The 27,651-nt window shown below is 41.4% G+C and overlaps 1 protein-coding gene across 1 annotated transcript in view; it reads left to right on the top strand.

Annotated features, from left to right (window-relative positions):
* Positions 1 to 27,651, top strand: part of CCDC170 (coiled-coil domain containing 170) — a 121,089-nt gene that overhangs the window by 85,556 nt on the left and 7,882 nt on the right. Inside the window, exons 6-9 of the mRNA XM_006140007.3 lie at positions 1,056 to 1,373; positions 10,313 to 10,513; positions 16,700 to 16,873; positions 19,542 to 19,784. Coding sequence (XP_006140069.1) covers positions 1,056 to 1,373; positions 10,313 to 10,513; positions 16,700 to 16,873; positions 19,542 to 19,784 — 936 coding nt within the window. The remainder of the gene's footprint in view (positions 1 to 1,055; positions 1,374 to 10,312; positions 10,514 to 16,699; positions 16,874 to 19,541; positions 19,785 to 27,651) is intronic.

Raw genomic sequence — 27,651 nt, 5'->3', positions numbered from 1 at the left:
TTCCCCTCTCCTCCATTCTCATTCCAGAATTTTCAGCACATACTCATATGTGCTCAGTATGAGTTTCAAGCTGTCAGAACCGGGACTCAAACAGTGGTTGGCTTCATGAGAGTCCAGTTCCTTAACCACTGTGCCACCTACTGGCCCCTAAAATACTGTTAAGGAGGCATATTTAGTATTTTTTAGTGTCTACATAAGGTGCTGAGAATTTCAGTTTATTTAGAACCAATTCTTACATATATCAAGCTTGAGAACTGATAGTTTTTAAACATAGTCTATGTATGGATTGACTCTATTAATGTGTTTGTCAATTACTAGTTTTTATTAATGTTTTCCTAAGGTACACATAGAAAAGGCATGTTTGTGGGCCAGCAGGTGGTGTGGTGGTTGAGATGATGGATTCCCCCATGGCTGACTAGGGTTTATGTCCCAGGCTCAGCAGCTTAAAAATCATTACAAATAGATAAAGCAACAAAGAAAGAAAGAATGAACGAATGAACGAATGAACGAAAGAACAGTAAAAAGAAGAGAAAGCAAAGCAAAGGTGTATGTGTCAGTTTCCTTTAAAAAAATAATCACCAGAGGGCTCTGTCCTTGCCATAGAGACAGAGAGGGAAAAAGCACGCCCCTCCCCCCACAGTGGGGCATAGTCAAGTTGTAATCCCTTTCCCTCCATTTTTCTATCCTGTCTGGATTTTGGGCACACATGCATATGTGCCTGGCATGCTTTTCAATCTGCTGGGATTTCAACTGTGGTCGGCATGTGGAATCTGACTCCCTTAACCTCTAAGCTATGGGGCCAGCCCAGTTTCGTTTTTTCAAACACGGATTTTACATCCCTTTCCCATTTTCCTGAACAAATTGTCCCTTACATAATCTTTATAATTTAACAACTTCATGAAGAGACAGTAGGGAACTTCTAATTAAAAATGGAATGGCATTTAATCCTAACTCTTCCAAGTCATTAGCAAGCAGGGGAAATAAATTGCTCCACTGAGTACTAGGTACTTTGCTGACTGCCAGTGCAGCGTCTTCCTTCTCTGTGACTGCTGTAGGACTTGCTCAGTACTGTTGAAGCAAAAGAAGCTCTTGAAAGGGAAGCGAAGATCTTCCAAGAAAGGCTGCTTGCTGGCCAGCGGGTCTGGGATACCTCGAAGCAGGAGCTGAACCTCCTGAAGGAACGCGCTCAGGAGCTGCAGAAGAGTTTGAACGCCAGTCTGGATGCCACCACGACCTTACAAAGCCAGTATTCTTCCTTCAGGGAGAGAATCGCTGCCCTTCTTTGGGGCAAGCCAGGCATGACTGATTCCACAGAGGATGCCATTTTGGAGAGAATTCGAGAAATGGGCAGCCAGGAAGAAAAGAGAAAAAAGGTAAGTGGGCAATGGCTATGCTTCTATTTAAAAAAAAAAATTATTAGTGACAGAGTGTGTGTGCATGCTTATGAGAGAGAGAGAGACAGAGACAGAGAGAGAGAGGGGCACCCTCCACAGGGTCTAGTTATAGCAGACCACCCCTCCTCCAGTCCTCCAGCCTGTAGGACCTTGGGCACTCGTGTGCATGCCTGCTGTGTTCCAGGGTGACTGGGCCAGGGATTTGAACTAACCTTGTGGGGTCCAGTTTCACTTGAGCAGTACCTGACCACTGTGACAAAAAGCCAACCCCATGATAAGCTACTTAAGAATGGTAAACTTGGGACCAGCAGATGGCATAGTGATTACGTTGTTGGACTCCCACGTAGTTGACTGCAGTTCAAGCCCTAGACTTGGTGACTTAAAAGTCAACTCTGGGTGCATGCGCATGTGTGCCCAAAATCCCTAGAGGAGAAGGGATTGTGGAGTGGCCATCCCCCTGGGGAGTGAATGATTTCTTGCTGTCTTTCCAGTGAGTACAAGTTCCCTATAGCACCTCACAAAAAAAAAAAAAAAAAAAAAAAAAAAAGGTAAACTCATTTATTTAGCATACTCATTAAGTGATTTGTGTTAATTAGTCGAAAGGATAATTTGAGTGTGATTTTCTTTCGGTAACACAGGTAGGTTACTTATGAAGGCTGGAGCCACCAGGAGACAGTGGGCGGCTGCTGTGGGTTCGACCAAGTTCTCTGGTGCCGAGTCCTGCCTCCGCCGCACACTCTCACCGGGCGTGCGAGCTTGGCCAGGTTCCCGAGATCACTGCCACCCAGATTCGGTTCTCGTGTCTCCTAAGGAGATGGCACAGGGTTCACAACCCCTTATCTTTGGGGCCCAGTTGTTTTTGAGTTCAGCATGTTTTAGGACTTAGTGGTTTCCGTGTCTCCTAAGGGGATGGCACAGGGTTCACAACCCCGTATCTTTGGGGCCCAGTGTGTTTTTGAGTTCAGCATGTTTTAGGACTTAGAAGGGGCAGCCAGTGCACAGACAATACCCCAGAGAGCCTCATGCAGCACCCCCGCCCCCCAGTGATGTGGGCAGACCCCCCAGCAGCCACCTCCACACATGGCACAGGAGAGAGACGAAGACTATATAGATCGTCTCACCTGGTGGCGTCAGGGCCTGCTGCCCGGCCGGATCAAGTCAGGCCACGCGTTGTCAGTAAATGAGTTGCGAAAAACCCTGGATTTTGAAATGGCAGATAAGGGTTCCTAGACCTGGAACCGTGTCTGCCTCCCGTGGTTCTCTCTGTGAGTGTGAAAATGCTGAAGACTGCGGTGAAGTTCTTCACACACACTATCCAGCAGGTCACAAGCACTCATACCCACTAGTGCTGCCTCTGCCTGTCCCCCTGCTCCTGTCCCCTCTTCCTCTTCTCCTTGCCGTGATGGGCCAAGCCCAGAACGGTCTTTTAGGAAACCTGTTTAACAAGTGGAGACAAATAATTCTGCTCACATATCAGATTGAAACTTGTTTAATTTTGTCATCTTGTTTCTATTATCAATAATTCTCATTTGCCATAAAGCTTTACTCAGCAGGGTCAAACTTCAGCCCAGACAGTTTAAATTGTTCAATCCAAATAATTGAAGTCTAATTAATGACATTTCAAAATAATTTCTGTGTATAATTCCATTTTCTAGTCTTTCTTCTGTAGATTTCATGCTTGTTCAAAAAGAGGAAATACTTTCCCACCCTTTAATGTTACTGAAGGATTCAGAGTGATGGCTGATGAAGTTACGTTCAGGGTTACATTTGTAAATTTTCTCTAGTAATCAAAACAATTAAATTCCCTTTAAAAGTTCTCCAAAATATGGACCAGCTGGTGGCATGGTGTTTGAAGCACTGGATACCTCATGGCTGATTCTGCAGTTTGAATCCCAGACCAGGCAACTTGAGAAACATGTTGGGTACATGCGTGTGTGTCCAAAATCCTGAGAGGAGAATGGAGGAGCGGGGATTGGCCATCCCCCATGGTGTGTGTGTGGGTGCTTTCTCATTTTCTCTTTCTACCTTCCTCTCTGTCACTCTTTGGCAAGCACACACACCTTATAGCAAATTAAAAAAAAAAAATTACACACAGAGGCTCATTGGTTGACCCCCATCCTGTGACGCATGTGGGTCTCTAAGAGTAACTCCGTTTCTCTTGAGATTCAGTCTACATAGAAGTACTTCATTACAGAAGGACATTCTTTACAGACTTGAGAAAAACTCTGTTGTTATTTACCTTATATGGTAGCTGATGTACTTCAATAGCCAACGAGTTTTTGTCATTCCGTTGATGGCTTGCCCTTCCGTGGTTCCAAGTATTTTCCTAAAATTATTTTAATTCCACCATGTAAAGCATGACATGCAATTGTCAGCATGATGTATATGTTCATTTTCCAAAGGAAAATGATGTAAATTGGTTAAGCTGGACATGCCTTCCCCCACTGTCCATAAAAATCAGAACGATTCAGTCTTGTTAGTGTCTTTGTCTGCCGTTTCTACCCCATAATTTTTTTCAATAGCTGCTCTCACTATTTAAAAGCCTGAAATGAAGTATATAGCTGGTTTCTTGTGTGATTCATCTTCAAGTAAAACCAGGAAAAAATGGATTTCATATATTATCTTAGAAATGTTTCTGGAGAACAGAAGCTTCTCAGATAGGTGAGTCTGTTGGCTGGGGAGGGTGCCTAGCCCTGCCAGCTGCCATGGCTGCACACACAGGGCAAGAGCAGCCCCGAGATAACTGCCAGTGGCCGGTTCAGGTGTGGCCTGGCAGAGCCTCCATTTCAGGCCAGTCCCTCCCTACTGCGTGCTGCCGTTCCTGTCTCCCCTTTGCTATCTATTTTTATTTGCAATTCTCAGGAGAATTCAGGACACACCCATCCTTTGTCAGTAAGTCATTTTCACTCATCCCTTGCTTTTTCTCCTTCTGGCCAAATTCAATTTTCTTTTTCGACTGTTATTATATCTTCGAACAGGATTTCTGGGTCTCAGCATTACTGGCACTTCGGACTTGATAATCTGTCATCCTTGGGATTGTCTTGTGCACTGGGGGATGGTTAGCAGCATCCCTGGCCCTTACTCACTAGTGACCAGTCGCACCGTCTTCCCTGATTTGTGAAGATCACAGATGTCTTCAGACATTGTGACATGTCCCCCGAGGGGCCAGATATGGTTCAGTTGAAAACCACTGTCTTAGAACCTGGCCTATTGTCAGGTTCCCAGGAATTTTACATGAGTTTTTAGATGTTATTGAACTTTGAAATTTTCTGGACACCAGAGCAGGTATTTATGAAATAATGACTTGCACAATAAGAGAAAGTTGCAACATTTTCATACTTGACTTTAGAATTTTGGGGTATTTTTTTTTTCTTACTTTTAGATGTTTCCCCACTGGCTAATCATCTGTGTAATCGATTGTGTAGAGAGAGGCTGAGGCCACAATCAATGTCCACGTCATTTTCTAAATGAAAGATAAACGATACACGCTCACAAACATTTGTCTGGACAGTTTTTGTTCTTTAGGCACATCTACATCTTTGTTTACTCTCTGGAGGATTTCCTCACCTGGGGCCTCTGGGCAGCCTGGGACCCAGCCTGATGGCCTGAAGGACCTGGGCTGTGCTCCATTCCCTGCCCCTGCTGCCCCAGGGCCTGTGCTTCCTTATCTCTGAGCCCAATCACCATTCCTCTGCTCTTACTCCTGCCACTGGTTGAGGCACACATCTCCCAGAAACCCCAGAAGTCTTCCACTGGCATTTCATTGTTTAAAATTATATTACACAGTGCAAGCAGATGCTGTGGCAGTTAGTTCTCTGGGCTCCCACATGGCTGACCATGGTTTGAGTCCCAGACCCAGTGCCTTGAAACTCATGTGAGGGGCATGTGTGCGAATGCCCAAGATAACAGGAGGAGAGTGGAGGAGAAGGGACTACTGCATAGCCAACCCCCCCAGGAGTTGATTTCTCACTTTTATTCTCACTGTCTCTGTCTCTGTCTGGCTAGTGCACATGTCCTAAGATAAAAATCTCTAAAATCAAATCATGTTACTTGGTCACCCCTGGCTATAAGGCCCTCTGGGAGATGCATCAGATAAAAGATCGACTTTCCTAGCCTCTCTAGATGTAGGAGTGTCTTGGGATTGTCGTAACAAACCACCACTCACTGGGGATGAAGCAACAGAAAGTCCTTGTCTTACGGTTCTGGAGGTTAAAAGTCTGAAGTCAAGGTGTTGGCTGAGTTGACTCCTTCTGAGGGTTGTGAGGGAGACCCTGCTCCCCATGTCTCACCCTGTTCTGGTACCCTTGTGCTCCTTGGATTAGGAATTGTGCTTTATCTGGGTCTTCATATTGTCTGTTCATCCCTGTTCTTGTCTCCAAATTTCCCCTCTTATAAAGATGCATTAGACCCAACCCCTAAGACCTCATTTAAACTTGAACATTTCTACGAAGATCTTCTTTCTAAAACAGGTCATGTCCTGAGGTAATGGGGAGCTTTGACATATCTTTGAGGAGGTACCCAATGCCACCCATAACAAAAGCTACAAAGAAGAGGGTGTGAGGTAGCCAATCAACTGTGTTGGCTAAACATTCTCTGTCTGGCTAGTGCACATGTCCTAAGATAAAAATCTCTAAAATCAAATCATGTTACTTGGTCACCCCTGGCTATAAGGCCCTCTGGGAGATGCATCAGATAAAAGATCGACTTTCCTAGCCTCTCTAGATGTAGGAGTGTCTTGGGATTGTCGTAACAAACCACCACTCACTGGGGATGAAGCAACAGAAAGTCCTTGTCTTACGGTTCTGGAGGTTAAAAGTCTGAAGTCAAGGTGTTGGCTGAGTTGACTCCTTCTGAGGGTTGTGAGGGAGACCCTGCTCCCCATGTCTCACCCTGTTCTGGTACCCTTGTGCTCCTTGGATTAGGAATTGTGCTTTATCTGGGTCTTCATATTGTCTGTTCATCCCTGTTCTTGTCTCCAAATTTCCCCTCTTATAAAGATGCATTAGACCCAACCCCTAAGACCTCATTTAAACTTGAACATTTCTACGAAGATCTTCTTTCTAAAACAGGTCATGTCCTGAGGTAATGGGGAGCTTTGACATATCTTTGAGGAGGTACCCAATGCCACCCATAACAAAAGCTACAAAGAAGAGGGTGTGAGGTAGCCAATCAACTGTGTTGGCTAAACATGCTGACAATCAGAAAGACAATTTGGTTGATGTTGAGTTCCTGGTCCATGATACCTTACTTTGTCTGTTTTCCAACTGAAAATTATAGCTTGAATAATCAGAAAAGAGTTGTTTATGTCCAAAAGGCACTGACTCTTAAGTGATCCAAGTGGCTCTTTCTTCAGTGTAGAGCTCTTTTGCTTTTATTTGGTTTAATCTTAGGGCAAAAAAAAAAAAAAAAAATGCCTCTCTGTTGAAATCAATAAATACTTGTCCTTGGGAAGTGAATTAACTTCTTTAGGGCATCGTGACTTTATTTCCAAAAACCATACGGCTTGTTCTTAAAGTAGAGTTTAAATCAGTACCATTTTTGTTTAGAAAATCGAGGCCCACATTTATTACATCGCATGGGCCACCCACTCCCTTATCTTATTGGGGCCAATAGGAATCCCTGGCATACTTGGTCTCACGGTATGTCAGGGATATGTTAACATATAATACTTAAAAACAAGACGAGAGAGAGAAAATAAAAAAAGAGAAATGTAGTTATTTTTTAGACTTCTTGGTGTGAAGAACTATACAAATTTACAGTTTGCAGGGACACATATGTTTACCTAAGCACTGGGGTTTGATGTTCCCAAGGGCTGAAATTGGAATGTTCATTTATTTGAATAAATCAATGTAAATTAGCTCTGAAAAAACTCATCGCATGCACTGACACCTAAATAAGCATTTATAAAGCTGTGCTCTCTGATGCGATAGAGGGTAGGGAAGCTCTCAGCTGCCTCTTCCTCTTTGGACACCAGACTTTTGGCAGCTGGATGGATTCCTTAGACATGACTCTGAATAGCTTACCCTCAAACTCACAGAAGTCTAGAATTAGTTGAATCATAAGCCTGGGGTCTTGAGAACCACAGAAGCACAATAATCAAGTGTTTAGAGCTGGTCTGATCCTGTAGAATAGTGGGTAAGCCTTGTACATAGAAAAAATAGTTGGGCAACTCTGGCCACCTCCATTGACTGGGAGTTTCTACTGGACAGTGTCTTTAGAGAACTGTAATCCTTTGAAAGTTTATCCTTCTTATAAAAGAATGCTTAAAGGGGATCAGCAGTTAGCGTAATGCCTATGTCACTGGAAGCCCATGTAGTCGACCACGGTTCGAGTCCCGGACCCAGTGGCTTAAACTCACGCCAGGCACGTGTGCGTGCGTGCCCAAGATCCTGACAGGAAAATGGAGGAGAAGGGATTGCGGTGTGGCCCCCCCCCCGGGGGGTGATTTCTCGCTTTCTATCTCTCTGTCTCTCTCTGTCTGTCTGACGAGCGCCCGCGCCCTATAGCAAAAACCTCTCCAAAAAAAAAAAAAGAAGAATGCTTAAGTAAATTATGACACAGTCTCATGATTGACTCTTTTTTTTTTTTGGACAGGATTTTTCTTTTTTTGCTATAGGGCGCGTGCGCTCGTCAGACAGACAGAGAGAGACAGAGAGATAGAAAGCGAGAAATCACCCCCCAGGGGGGATGGTCACGCAGCAATCCCTTCTCCTCCATTTTCCTGTCAGGATCTTGGGCACGCACGCACACGTGCCTGGCGTGAGTTTTAAGCCACCGGGTTCGGGACGCGAACCACGATCGACTACGTGGGAGTTCAGCGACATAGCCATTACTCTAACTGCTGGTCCCTCATGATTGATTCTTAATGCAGCCATTAAAATGTTAATTAAGAATTTTGAATGGCATGAGAAGATGCTTAAAATATAATTAAGTAAACAAACATGTTTCATACATCATGTCATTTTCAACTATATTTTAATATTGCATGAAAAATAATTTAAAAATACTAGTAGTTCTTACCTCTGGGTGGCAAAATCATGGGGGATTATATTTTGCTTCATATATTTTTTCCCTAATGAATAGTTTATAAAGGGTATTTATTCCTTTATAATTATAGGAGTCAGGAGAAAATCCTCCCTTACATAGATGTGGGATTCCCTTTCTGATTTATATTGATTGGTCTTCAATATACACTCTGAGGTCAACTTAGAACAAATCTTATTGTTCTTCCATACAATAGCTTTTCAAAAAAATTGAAGACAACTTGAATGTCTTCTTGCCTTTAAGCATGGTTGTTTATAAATAGGCAAGAAGACATTGTTTTCTTAAATTTAGACAGTAAAAAAAAATCTGAGAGTCAAGACACTTCGATTACTGTGAGAATGGTATTATAGAGCCATGTACACCTACTGCTTTTTAAATGTTCTCTTCCAAAATAAACCATCAAAAGAAAAGAAATGTATCACTTCAGACTTGATTGTTTCATTGAATTCAACATTTTATGAAAACTGAATTTTGTAAAATCAGCTGAAGTATTCTGAAAGTGTACCTGAGGTGTTTGATAAATGTATGCTCTCGATTTAAAAGGACGATTAGACCAAGGGAGGAGCTACTGGGAGGGTGGAAGCATCAAGCAAATTAGAGGGGTTGTAGAGAGCTTTGGGGACTTTCAGGGAGGGGCAACGATTTAATGCTATGAAGAGGAGAAGGTAATCAGATTCTCTGCCTTCCGGTACATTGCCGTGGACTCCATCCAGAATCACTATAGTAAAGATGCTCAAACAATATTACTACATAACTCTGTAGTATACAGCCAGTACCACTGGAATGGAGGACATAAATAACTCAATAGAAGGTTGAAAAAAAGTTTGAAGAAGTGTATTTCTGCACTTCAATTCACCATAATGCTTCAAGGTTACTCATCAAGATGAATTCACTGAAGGCTGACAGCTGTTGTGATGGTTAAAGGTGCTGAACTCTGACACATTTGACCAAGGTTTGAGTTCTGGACCTGGTGGCTTGCTTTCTCACTTGTTCTCTCTCTCTGTCTCTCTCTGGTCAAATTAAAAAAAATAATAATAAAGTTAAATAAAAAATAATTCTTAAGACGATGAACTCACTCCATAATCTTTAATCAATTATATGTGGTGGGAGAGTTTTTCTGGGTAATGAGGCTTTTGTAGATTCTTTTAAAAATTTATTTATTTTGGGGACCAGCAGATGGCATAATGGTTACATCACTGGACTCCCACATGGCCAACCATGGATCAAGTCCTGGACCTTGTGGCTTGAAGCTCACACCAGGCATATGTGTGTGTGCCCAAAATCCTGAGAGGAGAATGAATGAGAAGAGATTGCAGCATGGCCATCCCCCCTTGGGGAGTGATATCTCATTTTCTGTTTCTCTGTCCCTCTGTCTCTCTGGCGAGCATATGCACCCTATAGCAAAACTCTCTCTCTTAAAAAAAAAGCTTATTTATTTTGAAAGAGAGAGAGTGACACTCCCACCAGAGTCTTCACACTGCAAGGCTGGGGAAAGGTTAACAGTAAGCCTGTTTAGGTAGACCTGGATGCAGACACAGAGCTACCCTTATGGCTTCCAGTAGGGCATCGCAGTACCCCTCCCACATGAGTCACTGCATCTGGGTATCCTTGGTACAGTTTATTTATTGAGTAACTTGTGGAAGAAATTATGTAAAAATTAAAAATACCAAACTATTGTATTAAGTAATGAGTGTCATTTTATTTAGCTAAACAGAGGCAAATAAAGCTATCAATTACCTATTTTTTAATTTAATTTTGACAAAGAATTGGGAAGTTGAAGTCATAAATAGTTAGGCTGCTTGGGCTGAACACTAGATTATGACACTTGGCTGCATCTTAAACAAGGCTTCCTTGTTCTGTTTCTTTGCTTCCAGATGGTCTCCCAGCTTGAAGCCCAAATAGCCGAGCTTGTTGAACAGTTGGGGAATGAGTCTGGGTTTCACCAGAAAGCTCTACAGAGGGCCCAGAAAGCAGAAAACAAGTTGGAGACTCTTCAGGGGCAGCTGACACACCTGGAGGGAGAGCTGGTTTCTGGAGATGTTTTGCGAGACAACTTGAATTTTGAGAAGCAAAAAGTAATAACCTGAGGGCATGTCCATGGGTGAAAACATCTGTTGCCAATGAAATTATACCTGCAAATCTTCTAAATTTTACAGAACTTAGATTGATTAATTTGGGTCAGGAGCAAATTCCAAGGAATGATGGCAAGCTTCCTAGTGTTTGATGCAAATTAATTCAATTTAATTCAATAGCTATTTATTGAATGTCTGTTGTATATGAGCCCTGAAGCCTTGGGGAGCTAGTGTGAATAATGCATAGTTACTGTTCAACTGGGGAGACATTCAGATAATTTACTGTACCGCAAAGCCGTAAGTATTACAATAGATGTACTGAATTAATAACATTCTGTAGGAATTTCTGGATAAAGAGGACATTTTATAGGGGAGGAGATAATTAAATTCTTCTGAAGAGTTAAGGAGAATTGCAACGGAGAGAAGGGGAGATACTGTAGGAGAGATAGTTTGAACAAAGGCATGAAAATTTGCAAGAGCATAGTCTATTCAGAGAATACAAAGTGGTTCATCCTGTATGGTCAGATCATGGCATTCTTGGTGGGGTATGGCAAGAGAGAAGACTGTAATGGCTTGGGTTATGGAGGTGGAGTATTCCTTATTCTACAGACTATGAAACAATAAATGACTGTGAGCATCATGGTATTTTATGAAGATAAAGTGATATTGTTGTGGAGCTGAGACTGCAGTATGGGGAGACTCGGAAACAAAGAGAATGACAGAGAAGCGGTCCACACTGAGGACCTCACTGTGGGGAGATCATTGGTGACACCACAAGGCTGTTTTGGGGAGTGATGGAGAATAGAAGCCAGTTTGCTCTGAGTTGAGAGGTGACCTGGAAGGGAAGAGGAGACTTGTGAGAAAGCTACTATGATTTCTGGTGACCAAAGAGGAAAGAGACAGGATGTTGTAGCTATGGAAACAGGATTAAAGGAAGGTATTGTTGAGCAGGAGCGGGAGGTGAGTGTGGGCTGCAGGAGTCCATCGGAGAGAGGACAGGCAGGGGAAGGAAGGCAAGTGAGATCAAGAGTGTAGGTGCAGAATTTGGCAAGAAAAATACTCTTAGGTTAAAAATCTATTCTTGGGGAATTCATTCATTTTCATCCTCTGTACTTAACAAAATGGAAAGGGCTGGCTTCATGGCTTGTTAAGGGAGCTGAATCCCACATACCCAACCATATGGTTGGAATTCTGTTCTCAGTGGCTTGAAAACACACCAGACTCATGTTTGTGTGTGCTCCCAATCCTAAATCCCAACAGGATAGAGAAATGGAAAGAGGGTCGTGGTGTGATGGTACTCTGTTAGTTTCTCTCTGTCTCCGGCAAGCACACATGCCTGCTGGTTTAAAAAATAAAAGCAAAGAGGGGCCAGCAGGTGGTGTGGTGGTTGAGGTGTTGGACTCCCACATGGCAGACCATGGTTCAAGTCCTGGACCTGGTGACTTGCTTTCTCACTCTCCTTTTCTCTGTCTGTTTCTCTCTGGTCAAAATTGAAGAAGCATGATAATAAGTATAATTAAAAATAAATAAATCTTTAAAAAAAACAACAAAAAAGGAAAATTGAGGACACCCATGCCTGCATTGAGGGCTGGAAAGACAAAGATGTACCAAAGGTGTCTGTGGAAAATCATCATCTTGTGGGTCAGACAGGCAGATCAAGGTGTAATTAGTTTTATAACAAGGAGAGGTAAGACATTGGGTGGAAGTAATGTATTATTAAAAATAAATAAATCTTTAAAAAAAACAACAAAAAAGGAAAATTGAGGACACCCATGCCTGCATTGAGGGCTGGAAAGACAAAGATGTACCAAAGGTGTCTGTGGAAAATCATCATCTTGTGGGTCAGACAGGCAGATCAAGGTGTAATTAGTTTTATAACAAGGAGAGGTAAGACATTGGGTGGAAGTAATAACTTTTTGTGAGTGAGGAAACGAGCCGTCTTCACAGAAGAGGAGACATTTGAGAGTGGCCTTAATGAGGGAGTTGAAATCTGTCAGGCAGAAGAGATGGGAAGGGATTCTCAGTAGAAGGAACGGCAGGAACAAAGAAGGAGCAGGGGTGTGAGAAGACGGCTCAGGAAACACGAGGTGTAGGAGACTGGAACACCATGCTGGGGGAGACAGTAGTGTGAGCTGGCCGTGGAAGATCTTTGAGTAAAAGGAAGTTTATTTTATTTATTTATTTATTTTTCTCCAAGGCAGACTGGAGTGGCTAGAGATGACTGTCTGGGTCAGAAGCTAACAGGAGTCTGAACCACATTGTGGTTATGTGAATGATGTTGGGGTAGAGCTAAGAAGTTTGAAAAGATGAGGGGAGTTTCTTTCTTATAAGATATATGAAACGATGTGTTGGTTGAAATTTTGATTTTTTTTCTTTTATTTTGAGAGAGATTTTTGCTATAGGGCGCATGCACTTGCTGGAGACACAGAGAGAGACAGAGAGACAGGAATCGAGAAATCTCCTTGCTGGGGGAATGGCTGTGCTGCAATCTCTTCTCTTTTGTTCTCCTCTTGGGATCTTGGGCATGCATGCACATGCACCCAGTGTGGGTTTTAAGTCGCTTGGTCTGGGAAATGAGCCATGGTCGACTATGTGGGAGTTCAGTGTTGTAACCATTATGCCATTTGCTGGTGCTGAAATTTCAATTTTGAAAAGAAATATTGCCCTTGAGTGTAATGTGGCCAATTGAAAGCAATCTAACTGCCTGCTGGACAACTCTGCTTGGATAGCCATGAGCACCCGAGTGTCCTTAAAGCTGCAATGACCTCTCCATTCGTCCAAACTATCCTCAATGCTTCTTGCTTTCTGATTCAGTTCTAAACTCTGTAGATATTGCCTCCTCACTGCATTACTCCATTACCGCCCCCGTCTTGTATCTCGTAGCAGTGCTTTGCTCTGAGCATCATGCTGCTTTGCTTGGACTATGGAAACAGCCTTCTAACCAGTCTCCTTGCTCTGGCTTCCACACTTCGAATGTACTGTCTCCACTGCTGCCAAAGAGGTCTTAATAAAATACTTGTCTCATCGTCCCTTTTTCTGGGTTAATAGTGGTCAGTGGCTCCCGTGGTCCTCAGGATCAGTTAAAGATTCTCTCTTTTTCTTTTTTTAAGAATTACGTATTTCATTTTTATTTATCATTACTGTTATTTTTTAGACAGATTCTTTTGCTATAGGGAGTGTGCACTCACTGGAGAGACAGAAAGATACAGAGAAACAGAAAGAGAGAAATCATCCCCTAGGGGGGATGGCCACGTTGTAATCCCTTCTCTTCCAGTCTCCTCTCAGGATCTTGGGTATGCATGCCCATGTACCTGGCTTGAGTTTAAGTTGCCAGGTCCAGGACTAGAACTGTGGCCGACTACATGGGAGTCAGCAACGTAAACATTATACCTTCTGCTAGTTCCTTTGTTGTTATTATTTTAAATTTGCTACAGGGCATATATGCTCACCAGAGGGACAGAGAGAGAGAAAAGGGGGGAAAATGAGAAAGTAAGCTGCCGGGTCAGGGACTCAAACAGTAGTTGGCCATGTGGGAGTCTAGCACCTTAGCTACCGCACCACCTGCTGGCTTCAAATTCCCTCTTTTTCCATAGCCTTGCCTTCTTTGAGCTGGTCAGCTTCCCTTCCGTCCTTTCTCCTGCCAATGGAGGCAAACTCAGAAGGCTTCAGGGGCAGGAGGACCCTGACAGTGTCTGCAGTGGGTGACTGCTGAGCCTCAAGATCCCCACGTTTACCCTCATGACCACACCTCTCTGACCTCTCTGGCCTCCTGTGCCCACATCGCTGCTCTGTTGAGAGAATGTTCTCTCCTTCATCACTGCAGTGACCATCTCTGCAAGGCTCAGCTCCAATACCACAACCACTGGCAGTCTCCCTAGACTTAGTTCCTCCCTCGCCCCAAACAGCATGTGCTTGTCCCCATCCCAGCACTTCTCATCCTTACGAGATTTGTTTTCCAGTGTTTCTTCAAATATGCCAAGTGTTTTGAGGCTGGAGGATTTTTTTTTGTGTGTGTGTTTCTCCAGGGTATGAAATAATAGTCACAGTAACAGCTATTATTATTTTATTTTTTATTTATTAATTTCTTTCATGAGAGAGGAAAACAAAGAGAGAAACAGACACACACACACACACGCACACACATGCACAAGCACCTCCCAAAGGGTCTTCACACCATGATCCATAACCAGCTTCATCCATCAGGCTCATGGGCACACATGTGCCTGGCATTTACAGGGGACCTTGGGATACAGACCAGACCTTTCTTGTGACTTCCACCTCATGGAACATCATGTTACCATGTGTTACTGCAGCTGTTCAATAAATAGTAAATAAATAACAGAAGAACTATATCAAAGGCAAAACCTTCAGGTAGATTGGTATCTATTCCCTTCCCTCAGTAGAAATGAAAACCATTTAATTGGGATTACAACAAAATAACTCTCGGTTATGGAAGCAAATTATATAAGCAAATTCTACGCAGGGGGAATTTTTATTTAGATAACTGCATGTCATTCTAAGGGTAGAATTATGTAAAACTGAAAAACGTACAGAGTTTAAGTGCTAAATCGGGTGATCTTGGCTTATGCAACAAAATAGAGTAAAATGCACACTTTCTTATTTATGCTAAATGGTGATTCAAGTGAACACAACATACAGTAATCCTTTAATTCCATGCAGTAGAACGTTTCCAGCAGCCCTAATCTTCTGAGATATAGCCGAGATCCTTGAAATAGGCACTTCTTTTGTAAGGTCTTGACTCATCCTGTCTGAATCCTTTTTGGCTGTTGTAGAGCCTTACATGCCAAGTGAGAGTCTTGTGTAAAAACCAAGAAAAGAGGCTTTCATACCTTGACATAAAAGGTATCAATTCTATTTAAGAAAATAGAACTTCTTGTAAAATACAAGCAATAGCACTTAGATCATCTTTATACACACAGATGAGAAATTAAAAATTCTGAAGGGAGATCTAATATAGCATTTGGAAGTGATAACCTGGTGGTGTGGAGACAAGTGATCTATGCCATTGTAGCACCATATAATAAGTGATATTTATAAAGACTAAGACTTATAAAGAGATTAAATTGTATTGATATGTATGCTATCTAACAAAACTAGAAAATATACACATACAAATAATTTGATCCTGATGATTAAAATATAGGTAATTCTGGGCTTTACGCTGATATGCTTCAGTTAGCAGGAAATTATAGTTGTTTAAACATTTATTTACCTGAAAATGCCAGATGGATGAGAAGTTATTGCAGCAAGAAGAAAATATCAAAGACAGAACCAAAGTCCTGAAACTATGATGCTGGAAGCCCATCGATGAATTTACTCATCCAGGAAGTGTTATTCTTTGTGGAGGGGAGGGTAGAGAAGCCTTAGAACTCAAGAGGAGGAAGACCCTCAAATAGATTCAGACCTTTAGCCTGTTGAAATATGAACCTTGACTTCCTTCACACAGCTCTATGAAGAAACTTCAAAAAGTTCATGGCAAATGGGATTAAGGTATTAATTGATTTTTGTGCAAAAAGTATCTGAAGTCTATGCATTATTTTTTTTACCATACTATACATTTCCATGAACTTATTGGAGAGTCCACCTATTTTGGTTTCTTGATCATTTAACTTTGATGCATTAAACATTTAATAAACACATTTTTCTAAAGCCTTTTAACTCAACAAAAGTAGGATGTCCCAATTTTATTTATATGGAGAGGTTTGGTTTTGAAGTGACCTGTAGAGGCCCCCAAAATAAAAATGGCAGCTGATTCATTAATAAAGGTCTAGTAGGTGGGGAAAATCCCATGGAAGTTACATGGGTGGGTGGGTCCCAGGGCTGGATTAGCCTGCAAGGGGCCTAGTTGCAACAGAACCCTGACAAAGCAGAGTGATGAGGATGTAATGATGTAATTGGGACCAGAGCCAAACCCGTCCTAAGAAGAGGGTATAGTATTAGATCGAACATCAAGGCCAGTGATTGGGAGAGTCAAGAGTATCTGAAAAAGGACCAGGGTAGGGATCTGGCAGGCTCAGGAATTCACCAGCAATACGGGGGTCTTAGTCTAGGCTCAATGCTGGTTTTAAAGGGAACTACCTGTAAGCTTGGGAGGCAGAGAAGGATTCTGTGAGATCACTCATCAACTTTACTTTTGTTTCTCATTTTCATTTTTGTTCTCGGGGTTAGTATCTTAAATTTCTGGATCAGCTCTCAGAGAAAATGAAATTGGACCAAATGACTGTTGAACTTGGCTTTGACATGCGTCTGGATGCTGTTTTAGCTCGCACAGAGCAGCTGGTCCGCCTTGAGAGCAGCGCCGTCATCGAAAACAAGACTATTGCCCACAATTTACAGAGAAAGGTAGGGGATGTTCAAAGTGACTAGTGTTAAAAGGAGGAATTTCTGAAAAACTCAAATGTTGAAAAATAGTTTACTTCCGTCAAATTTACTAGTGTGGGTAGGAAACATATTACAAAAATAAATATTTAGAAATTTAGTTTTGACTCCAGTCTGAAGCATTGGTAAGTGTATCTATCAAGTGATAGATATGGTATGAGGTATGTTTCACTGTAATAGAGACCCCAAATAACAAGGTCTTAAACAAGTGGAAGAGTTTTTATTCTTTTCTCATGTATATTTCTGGAGATAGGCATCTTAGGACTGGCATGGCAGTTCTATTCTGTTAAGTCTTCCACAAACCAAACTAATTTCTGCTTGCTAATTTTCCATCCCTGAGGTTCAGTATGGTGCCTGGAACCATTATATCTGTGTTCCAGGCAGAAGGTTGAAGGAAGGGATAAAGAAGAGGACTGAGGGACCAGCAGATGGCATAATGGCTATGTCGCTAGACTCCCATGTAGTCAACTGTGGTTCGAGTCTTGGACCTGGTGGCTTAAACTCATGCCGGGCTCGTGTGTGTGCACGCCCAAGATCTGTGAGGTGAATGGAGGAGAAGGGACTGCGGTGTGGCCACACACACACACACACCCCACAGGGGGGATTTCTCCTTTTCTGTCTCTGTCTTTCTGACGAGTGCATGTGTCCTATAGCAAAAACCTCTCCAAAAAAAAAAAAGAGAGAGAGAGAGAGAGAAGAGGACTGAAAAAGAACATGCAAGCGATGTCTTTGAAGTAGGCTCCTACAGTTGCTGGGTGAGCTTGTGTTTGTATCCCATGGTCAGAATATGTTGAAATTGTAAAACCTAGCTGCAAGGGAGGCTTCAAATGTAGCCTTCTTCTGGGTAGCCACTTGCCTACTTAGAAACATTTATTTTTCATTCCTTTTGGAGAAAATGAGAAATGGGGCAATATTTAGCAGTCTCTGCATTTATAAGCTCTATTGCACTAGAAAGAGTGAGGAGCTTGTTTTTCATTCACTTGAGGAAGAGTTAGAAATAGTTTAGATGAAATAAATGAATGAATGGTTGAAAAGCATAAAATATAATTATTAGTTATATAATTATTGGTTCTGGGGAAAGGAATAGGAAAACACAGATGCATTCTTATAATAGTTCTTAGGAGAAAATTCTATGGTAGAATTATAGTGTAGAGGTTGTGTAATGAGTCCCATCTGGATACCCAGTTTGGCTCCACCAAGCTGTGTGACCTTGGACAAATTATATACCTCTCTGTCTCTGTCTCTGTTTCCTCTTATTTAAGATGGGGAATAATATCTACCAAGGGGTTGTTCATTTTTTAAAAATAACATTTTTAAACCCTTGGTTCATAGAAGATTCTCCACTTGTGTTTGGACTCTTTTCCATTTATTCTATCTTAAAGAGTATGTTTATAAAAGAAAGCAGATAAATCCCATTGCCATAAAGACACTAAATTCAGTTACATTTCTTTCCAGAGTTCTCCTCAGATAATTGATTTTCCTTCCCATTTCCCACTACCATTTCTTCGTAAGGATTATATAATTATTAAAATTACCAGTATACAGAGCGTTTCAGTGTGAATTTGCAAAACAGTGGAATTTGAGATGAAGAAGCTCAAGAAATGGAGTTTGGTTAGAGAAATATTAAAAGGGTCCTGCTAAAAAGTGGTCTGGTTAGTCTGGTTATGGACCTACTGTCACTTTAGGCAAGGTACTCAAAGTTTCATTTCAGTAAGTCATTCCCACCTTCAGGCAATTTACAGAGGCAAAGTAGGTAATTAGGGAAAACGTGACAGTCTTCAGCTTGTATATTTGATAAGTCTCTATGATTCTGATTATCAGTGTCTGTCACAGAGGACAGAGGTTCCTGTACTTAATATTCCACTTACTAATTGTGACATGGGGAACCCAGGAGGACTTTTCCCTGTTAAAGTCTATAGTTGTTTTCTAAAAATTACTCTAATTTTCTTCATCAAGTTTGATTGCCAATGATAAGTGATGTTTGAGCAACTGGTTCTCTACTTGCTTTGTGAACCTTAAAGGCCAGATAGATACAGAACAGCGACAGCAACGTGTTAAAATCTACTTGAAGTCCATTCTTTTTCTAATATTTTAAATGCATAAACAAAGCTTTCTTCTATATTTCTGTGGTATACTTTAAAAAGGTATCAGCTCTCATGCTGGGCGTCAGCCAGTTTAGGTCTGCAGTTCTAATTAGTACTCCATCTTGTTTCAGAAAACACCGGCACGAGTGCTGTGGCCGTTGACTGTTGAAGTTGATTCTGTCTCCTCGTCTTACTATATTTTGCTCTTCATAAGTCCATTTTAGTAGTTTTAGAAATAATTTCACACTTTTATTATGCACACAATATTGGAGGTAGTCAAATGTTGAAAGCGGCCTCTCTTTGTCCCCTTTCTGTGGCTATTTTGTCCCAATCATCACAATGACAAAGTTAATTCTTGGGGAAAAAATTCAGAATAAAGAATGCAATCAGGAAAAAGAATCCTTTTGTAATGGTTTAGAAATTCATCTTACTGAGGTATGAATAAAGTGACATTGACTGGGTAATTCATTTATATTTACTGACTGTTCAATTATTATTATTATTATTATTATTATTATTAAAAAAATTCCATGTTTGTATTAACCCAGCTAAAGACTCACAGGGAAAGGCTGGAGAGCAAAGAACTGCACATGAACCTGCTCCGGCAGAAAATCGCCCAGATGGAGGAGGAGAGGCAGGTGCGCACGGCCTTGGCTGTGGAGAGGGATGAGGCCCACCTTACCATCAGGAAGCTGGAGAAGAAGGTGGAGAGGCTGCAGAAGGAGCTGAACGTGTGCCGAGAGTCCAACACGGAGCTCAAAGCCAAACTGGCTGACACCAATGAGCTTAAGGCAAGTTCTGGGCTACTTTCCATGTTGCTTTTTGCTATTAATAGTTACTGTCAAAGTTATGCAAAAGAATGACAGCCTTGGAAATGAACACACCAGATAAAGAACAAGGCTGAAATTTTCCTCTGATTTTCCAGAGATGTGGGAGAAATGCAAAAATCTCACAAATCAAAATTCTACAGCAATTTAATGTCTCTCCAATAGCTGAAGTGAAGCCCTCACTGGTGTGTGAAAAGTCAGTCAAAAGGATGAGGTTAAAGACAGAAAAAAAAGCCTTTTCTTTCTTGCTAAAGAATTATTTTTATTTAACTTCCTTTATTTTAATTTGACCAGAGAGGGACAGAGTGAGAGTGAGAGCAAAAGAGAGAGAGAAAGTGAGAAAGCAAGTCGCCATGTTCAGGACTTGAACCATGGTTGACCATGTGGGAGTCCAGCGCCCTTAACCACCATATCACTTGCTGGCCACCTAAAAGCATTTCTTCAAAGTGTGGGAGATTGTGCTACCAGGGACAATGGAAGGACTTACCACATAGGAATTTGCGCAGGAAGAGATGAGAAAATGGACCCAATGTTTTGTTGAGAAGAGTCAGGCAGGTCACGGTATTTATTTGTACTCTGCAGACACGTTATACCAAGTGCAGTAAAGGGGTGAAGAGGGAGATGCAGTTTCTGCATTTGAAGTGTTGGACTTCTAATGAATACAAAGAAGAAACCAATGAAAACGTACAGAATTGAGTCAATATATTTAAATATCATGTACGGGTGCCACTGGCCACACTATATAACTTAATGTGTACTTATCACCCCAGGCAGATTGCCAGCCATGAATCCAATAGACAATCAAGTCCTGTTTCTCTGCAGGTGGGTGCTTGGAAACCGAGTTCTGGAATGTTTCTGAATCTGGAAACAGACTAGTAGTGGAAAAGAATCTGGAATTAAGCCAGTCCTCGAATATGTGTAGTATGGATAATATTTTAGAAAATATGACCCAAATATGTATTTTCCATACTGAGTAATTTGCTTTTCCCTTCCCAAAGCCCTTCTGTCAATAGGACAAGGTCCCCAAGTTGAGGCATAGTTCTCTGCAGAAGCGGGGTGCAGGCATAGCCAAGGGGAGTGTCATATTTTAAAGGTAGGAGAGGAATGTGGGAAAACTTCTGATGGGATGCCATTGTTGGAGAGAAAACAGCAGAGGTAAGAATCCTCAACACTCTTTAGGCCATGAGACTGACTCTAGGGTGTGTGTGTGTGTGTGTGTGTGTGTGTGTGTGTGTGTGTGTGTGTGTGTGTGTGTGTGTGTGTGTGTGTGTGTGTGTGTGTGTGTGTGTGTGTGTGTGTAGAGGTGGGAAGAGAAGCCCTGAAGTCAGCCTTGGCTTCATCCAGCCTGGCTTAAGGGCTGCAGGAGGTGCTGAGACAAGGGACCTCACACCCTGATTCCCTGGAAACTAGAGTTCCATTTTGTCTTACTGGGGAGAGATGGGTGACAGCCAAAGATGTGTACTAGTGAGGACATTGTGGGAGCCGGTGGTGGTGGTCCTTCAACTGAGGGACAAAGAAGCCCTGTATCAGAGGCTCTGAGCATTTACTAAGCTCCAGTCTAGTAGTAGGTACAGCCAAGCCCTGAATTAGCAAATGCCCACAATGTGGCCTTGCCTGGCGAGACATCACAAATTTCACTTGTCAGAGTTGATATAGAAAAGGTTCAGGAGCAGGGTGGGGGCTAGCATCACCTTTCTAGCACCCCATGGATTTTTTCCCACCCAGACACCATTTCAGGAAGAAAATATAGAGAGTAGAATTCCCAAAAGATTGAGGAATGTATGGTGAAAACAAAGTTTAGACTTGAGGAAACATGCTTAGTTACCAGTACCACCTGCTCTAACGGTTTGGAGAGACAGGGGAAGAGGGCTGGCTCCTTACATCCAAAGACTACCCAGCTTATCTTCATGCCAGCATAGCCGGGGCCTCGCACCTGCTCTTCCTGCCCTAGGATGCTCAGCTGTCTATCCCCAACTGGACTCTCTGGTCCTCCTCTAATGTCCTGGCTTATAGGGCTTCAGGAGCACTACTTTGTTAGAACCAAGCCCCTTAGATAGTTCCAAAGAAACAGGAAAGGAAACATTCAAGAAAAGGAAACCTGTGATAAGACAACTAATAGTGGGAGGATGTCATGGAACAAAAAAGGAAAAGGAACTTCATCATCCTAGGCTTAAGGCAGAAATTTGAAAATGAAGCAAAATACTGGGATTCAGGGAACAATAAGGAGAGCTCATAGCCCAACTCTAACGTGTTTGAAGAATGTCTTTTATTCATAGGGAGGTGATCATATGTAGACAGGATATGGGTAATTGGGATATGGGTATCTAGTCTTTCTTGAACCAGATCAAATAATGAAATAATCTCCTGTATCTTTCTAAATATTCCCCAAGACTTTCAAACTGAGATCTCTTCCCAAGGCTGTCTCGGTATTTGGCACAATATTGCTTTGGACCCAGGAACAATAGATCGACATAGAGGATGGCAACTTTGACCTTCAAAGGCAATAAGCAGGTGAATAGAAGGTCTGATTGGTTGCTGGTGACAGTTGGATAGTTTCTGGGAGTCAAGGACTAATGGGAAGAGTGGGTGATAGGGTGCCGTGCTGAGATGCTGAGACCTATCCTGTGGCTCCTGGGGAGCTGGTGGAGGATTTCTAAGCATGAGGGTAACCTTATCAGGAAAGAGAGGAAAGAAATAGAGAGAGGTAGGGAAAGTGCAACGTCTTCTCAGTGAGGCCATGCTCAATGGTATCAAGTGTAGCAATAAGATAAATACCCAAGGATGACCCACTACACTTGGCTTTGGACAATCTATGACTCAAGCATGTGTAGTACTATCTCATGGTGGTAATGGTGAGGGCTTTGTGCATAAGCCAGATTTTACAGATGAACGAGAAATAGAAACAAAGCTGTACAATGCTTGTCTAGAGTACTAGAATGAAAAGTGGAAGAGAGCTGGGGAAGAAAATAAATGAACTTCTGTGTTTACTTTGCTGTGTTATTTTGCTTAAAGAGATCCACATACTTTTACGGATAAGGTACAAGAAAGGTTCAGGAGAGACCTTGAGCTTGATGGACTCAAAACTTAATTCGGTCGCTAAGGATTTAAATAGAATGTTCAGTCTACCTTCTGGTAGAGAATAGAGATCTCTCTAACTTACCAACACAGTAATTGATAACTCCATGCACTTATGGGATTTCAAACACAAAATAACTTTTCATCTTTCTATTGGAAACTTCTGATATTAGTATTGAAGATGGAATAATATCAACTGTCCATCTTTGAACATTGTCTAAACTTGTCCCTGTATGAATTTCACTGTTTCTGGACATCAGTAAAAATGGCCTTACCATATTAGTTTCTTAAGGTTGCTCAGTTATCATGAACTGGGTGGCTTAAAACAACAGAAATTAATTATTTCCCAGTTCTGGAGGCTAGAAGTCTGAATTTCAGGTGTTGGCAAAGTTGACTCTCTTTGGAGGATTGGAAGGGGAACCTGCACCAGGCGTCTCTCCTGGCTTCTGGCTGCTGCTGGCCATTCTTGGGTTAGTCACGTAACCCCAATCTCTGTCTCTGCCTACACCCTCTCTCTGGTGTGTCTCTCTTTTTCTGTCTTTTATGAGTACACCCATCATTAGATTTAGGGCCCATGATCTTATACATTCAAAGGCTCTTATTCTAAACAAGGTCACATTTTGAGGTTCTGGGAGGATATGGCTTTTGGGAGAGCGTGATTCAACTCACTATACTTTCTAAGTTAATGACTTCATCACTTATAGAAACTTAATATAAAATAATGATTTGAATTATGTTTTTATGTCCTTTTAAAAAAAGGGAAATAATTCATACACCATAAAATTCTTTTTTAAAAATGTATTTTACTTACTTGTTTCTTATTATTCTTTTTTTACTAGCCCTTGTGTTGAAAGATGACTCCCAATAGAAAGCTTACCTTTTTAAAAACAATCATGATAGAGTTTGTTTATGAATGAGAGAGAGATGAGCACCCTTCACAGTATCTGGTCACATCATGATCCCCTTCTAGCTGTCTAGCCCATCATATCTTGGACATTCTCGTGAGCCTGGTGTGTTTTTCAGGCTGACCAGGCCAAAGATTCAAACTGTGGTTACCACATGGGATCTGGCTTCTCTTGTGTGGAGTATTACTACTGTGCCATGGAACCAGCCCAAGAAAATTCCTTTCAACATGTACAATTCAGTGGCTTTAATTTATCAACAAGATCGCCCAACCATCAGTACTACCTAATTTCAGAACATTCCCACCATCCCTGTCACAACTCCTAAAACCCCCAATGAACAGCCATTCCCATTATACCTTTCTCACCCTCTGGTAACCGTTATCTTCTTTCTGTTTCACAGCTTTATTGATTCTTGACATTTCATACAAACAGAATCATATTGGGTCATTGGAAAAGTCATGATGTATTTCTCTATGCAAAAATGCGTCATGACTTGTCTGATAACCCAATATAATATGTAGCCTTTTTTCCTCCCTCTGGCTCCTTTCACTTTGCCTAATGTTTCCCAGGTTTGCTCACATTGCAGCTTGTATCAGTGTTCTATTCTGGTATTAGGGTTTTCAAAGAACCAGAACCAGTAGAAGAGATTTACTACAGAGAAGAGATTTATCTTAAGGAATTGGATCATATGATTATGGGTGCTGGCAAGTCCAAAATCTGCAGGATGGGCAGCAAGCTGGAGACCCGGGATGTACTGATGTTCCAGTTCAGGTCTGAAGGCAGCTTTTTTTGTTTGGGAAAGGTCAGCTTCCTGTTCTACTCAGACCTTTAACTGATTCTATGAGCCTACCCACATCATGGAGAGCAATCTGCTTTACTCAAAGAATACACATTTCAATGTTAACCTCCTCTGACAAAACAAAACAAAACAAAACAAAACAAACAAACAACCCCCCCCCAAACAAAAACAAAAACAAAAACAAAACCCAGAAAAATATTTGAACAAACATCTGGCACTATGACCCAGCCAAGTTGACACATACAATTAACCATCATAATTTCTTTTTATGGGAGAATAATATTCCATTGTGTATGAGTCAGGGTCATAGGGAGGAAGAACCAACAGGGTGTGTGAAATGTGTGAGAGGGGATTTATTAGGGGAATGAGCTCATGTGATCAGGGAAGCTGAAAAGTCTGACAACAGGCGGTCTGCCAGCTGGAGATCCTGGGATCCTGGTAGCACGGATCAGTTCAAGTCCTGAGGCTTCAGAGGCAGGGAAGCTGAAGATGTCACTCACAGTTTGAGGCTGAAAGCTTGAGAATCCAAGGGCTGTTAGTGTCAATCCTGGATCTGAAGGCAGGTGAACCTTGAGTTCTAGTGTCCAGGGCAACAGAGAAATCTATCTTGTTTCCTCTCTAAAGACATCTGCCACCTTTATTTATCTCTTAGCACCTTGTGGATTAGATCTTTTTAGGGGAGATCTACATCTAGTCTACTCAGACTGCCATGGTGTTTCCAGAAGAGAGTAACATCAGCTTTATCAGGTTTCTAGGTACTTCTTAGTCTAGGCCAGTTGACTGAAAACTAACCATCATAAACTATTGTATATTTTGCATTTAATGGACATTTGGGTGGTTCTCATTTTATGACTGTTCTTAATAAGGCTGCTATGTACATTTTTGTGTAAGTTTTTTTTACCCATTTCTATGTCTATTGCAATGTCATGACAGAAGACTTCGGTTTCTGGTTTATGCAGATCTCTCCCTTACAGACTCATGCGATCAATTTCTCCATAAATTCTAGACCAGAAAAAAGTGGACCTTTCTAGATGAATTATTAAATTACAGTAGTCTGGTAGGCAAACATAAAAATGGTATAAATCCCTTTTTGGAAAAAAAATCTCACAGAATCCTTGGTTTGGGTTGAGTTTAAATACTTGTATTAACATAGCTACATATGTACAAACCTAAAGTTACATAGACATTTCCTAATCTATTTTTTATTTACTTTCTTATTTCATTTTCTTTTATACATTAAATCACATTATTTAGCTTTCAAAGTGAATATTTAAACATGTGAACATTTCTCCCCAATCCAGTTGATAAAACTATAAAATATCTTCAACAGATAATACCACATTTCTTTGTCCCATCAATGCTTTACCTCTCTATTGTTTTTTCTAAATATCCTTTCTCAGACCCTACTCTTTCACACACACTATATCTGGTATGTACATTCATTTACTGTGTTTCTATATCATTTAGTCAAACAGTTTCAGTGTGGGCACTCAGTATATATTAAGTGGAGATGTACAATGTCTCTCCTTCATAGCCTGGCTTGCTTCACTCAGCAGTAAATCTTCCATATTCTTCCACTTTCTATCAAAAGCCAGGTTTTTTTTTTTTAATGGCAAAATAGTATTCCATAGAATATATGTGCCAGTTTTTCAATCCATTTATCTGTTTGTGGGCATTTGGGTTGATTCTATGTCTTAGCAATTGTGAATAGTGTCGCAATAAACATTGATGTGCAAGCACTTTTCCAATTAAGAATTCTTCTGTCCTTTGGGTAGATACCAAGGAATGAGATTGCTGGATCATATTTTTTTAAAGAATTATTTTACTTAACTTTATTTACTTATTTTTTTTTTTTAACTTTGACCAGAGATGGAGAGAAAAGGAGGGAGGGAGGGAGGGAGGGAGGGAGGTAGAGACAGACAGCAAGAGAGAGAGAAAGAAAGAAAGTGAGAGAAAGTGAGAAAGCAAGCCACTAGGTCCGGATTCTAACCATGGTTGGACATATGGGAGTCCAGCACTCTTAACCACCACGCCACCTTCTGGCCCCAGAATTTCCTAATCTTATTACGTTTTACTATTATAAAATTCAAGTTAGTTTAGAAATAAAAGCAAAAGATAAAAATAGAATAAGAAATTAGCAAATTAATTTGATATGTTATAACTACATTACTAACATCCCAATTAACAAGAATGTGTGTTACTGACTGCTTATAGAAGAGATTCTTTAGAACTTGGATGTTTATAATTTGTTTTCTAAGAATAGAACCATTATTCTACCATAAGTTTTGTTTTACTACTGTGGATACTTCATTTGTACATATAGCATGACATAGTTTTGTCTTCATGTCAAGTGAACATATTATTTATGTAATATCTCTACCTTTGTTCTTTTCTCACTAACCTAGTGTAACTGAAATAGTGCCACTAGTTGGCACCAACATAGCCTCCAACACGAATGCAAATTCAGGCACTGAATGGTTTCAGCATCTGGCAGGACTCCAGAAAATGGGGAAATGCCTATGTAACTCATACAGTGCTAAATGCTTCATGGTCTGCATTGATTATGATTAATATCAACTAAATATGTTGAAAGACCCCATAGTCTCAGTGGCTTAACCAGGAGATACGTTGACTCCTTTCTCACTGAAAAGAAGCATGGGAATAGACAGTGCATTGTCATCACTGACTGTGGCTTGTTCTTTCTGTTTCAGCACCCTAGCAGTAGCTTTCATCCTCACCACCCAAGCTAGCTGCTAGGTCTCCAGCCTCATTACAGACACCAGGCAGGAGGCAGGATGGAAGGATAATCTGTGCACAGCAGTCTGAGAACCATACCTTTTTATGTCTTTGTGTTTGTTAATGTGTCATTAACTGAAATACCTGAGACTGGGTAATTTATAAAGAATAAAGGTTATTTCAGTCATGAATCTGGTGGCTAGAAAATCCAAAAGCATGGGGCCAGCTTCACAACTATGGCTAATAGAAGCAGAGGGGAAGGCAAGCACATGGAGAGAGAGAAAGAGAGGAGAGAGGAGAGAGGAGTGAGGAGAGA

Source organism: Tupaia chinensis, unplaced genomic scaffold (genome assembly GCF_000334495.1).
Source record: "Tupaia chinensis unplaced genomic scaffold, TupChi_1.0 Scaffold000014_1, whole genome shotgun sequence".
NCBI lineage: Eukaryota > Metazoa > Chordata > Mammalia > Scandentia > Tupaiidae > Tupaia > Tupaia belangeri.
Note: the sequence above shows the minus strand (reverse complement) of the source record. Positions and strands in the feature narration are given on the sequence as shown.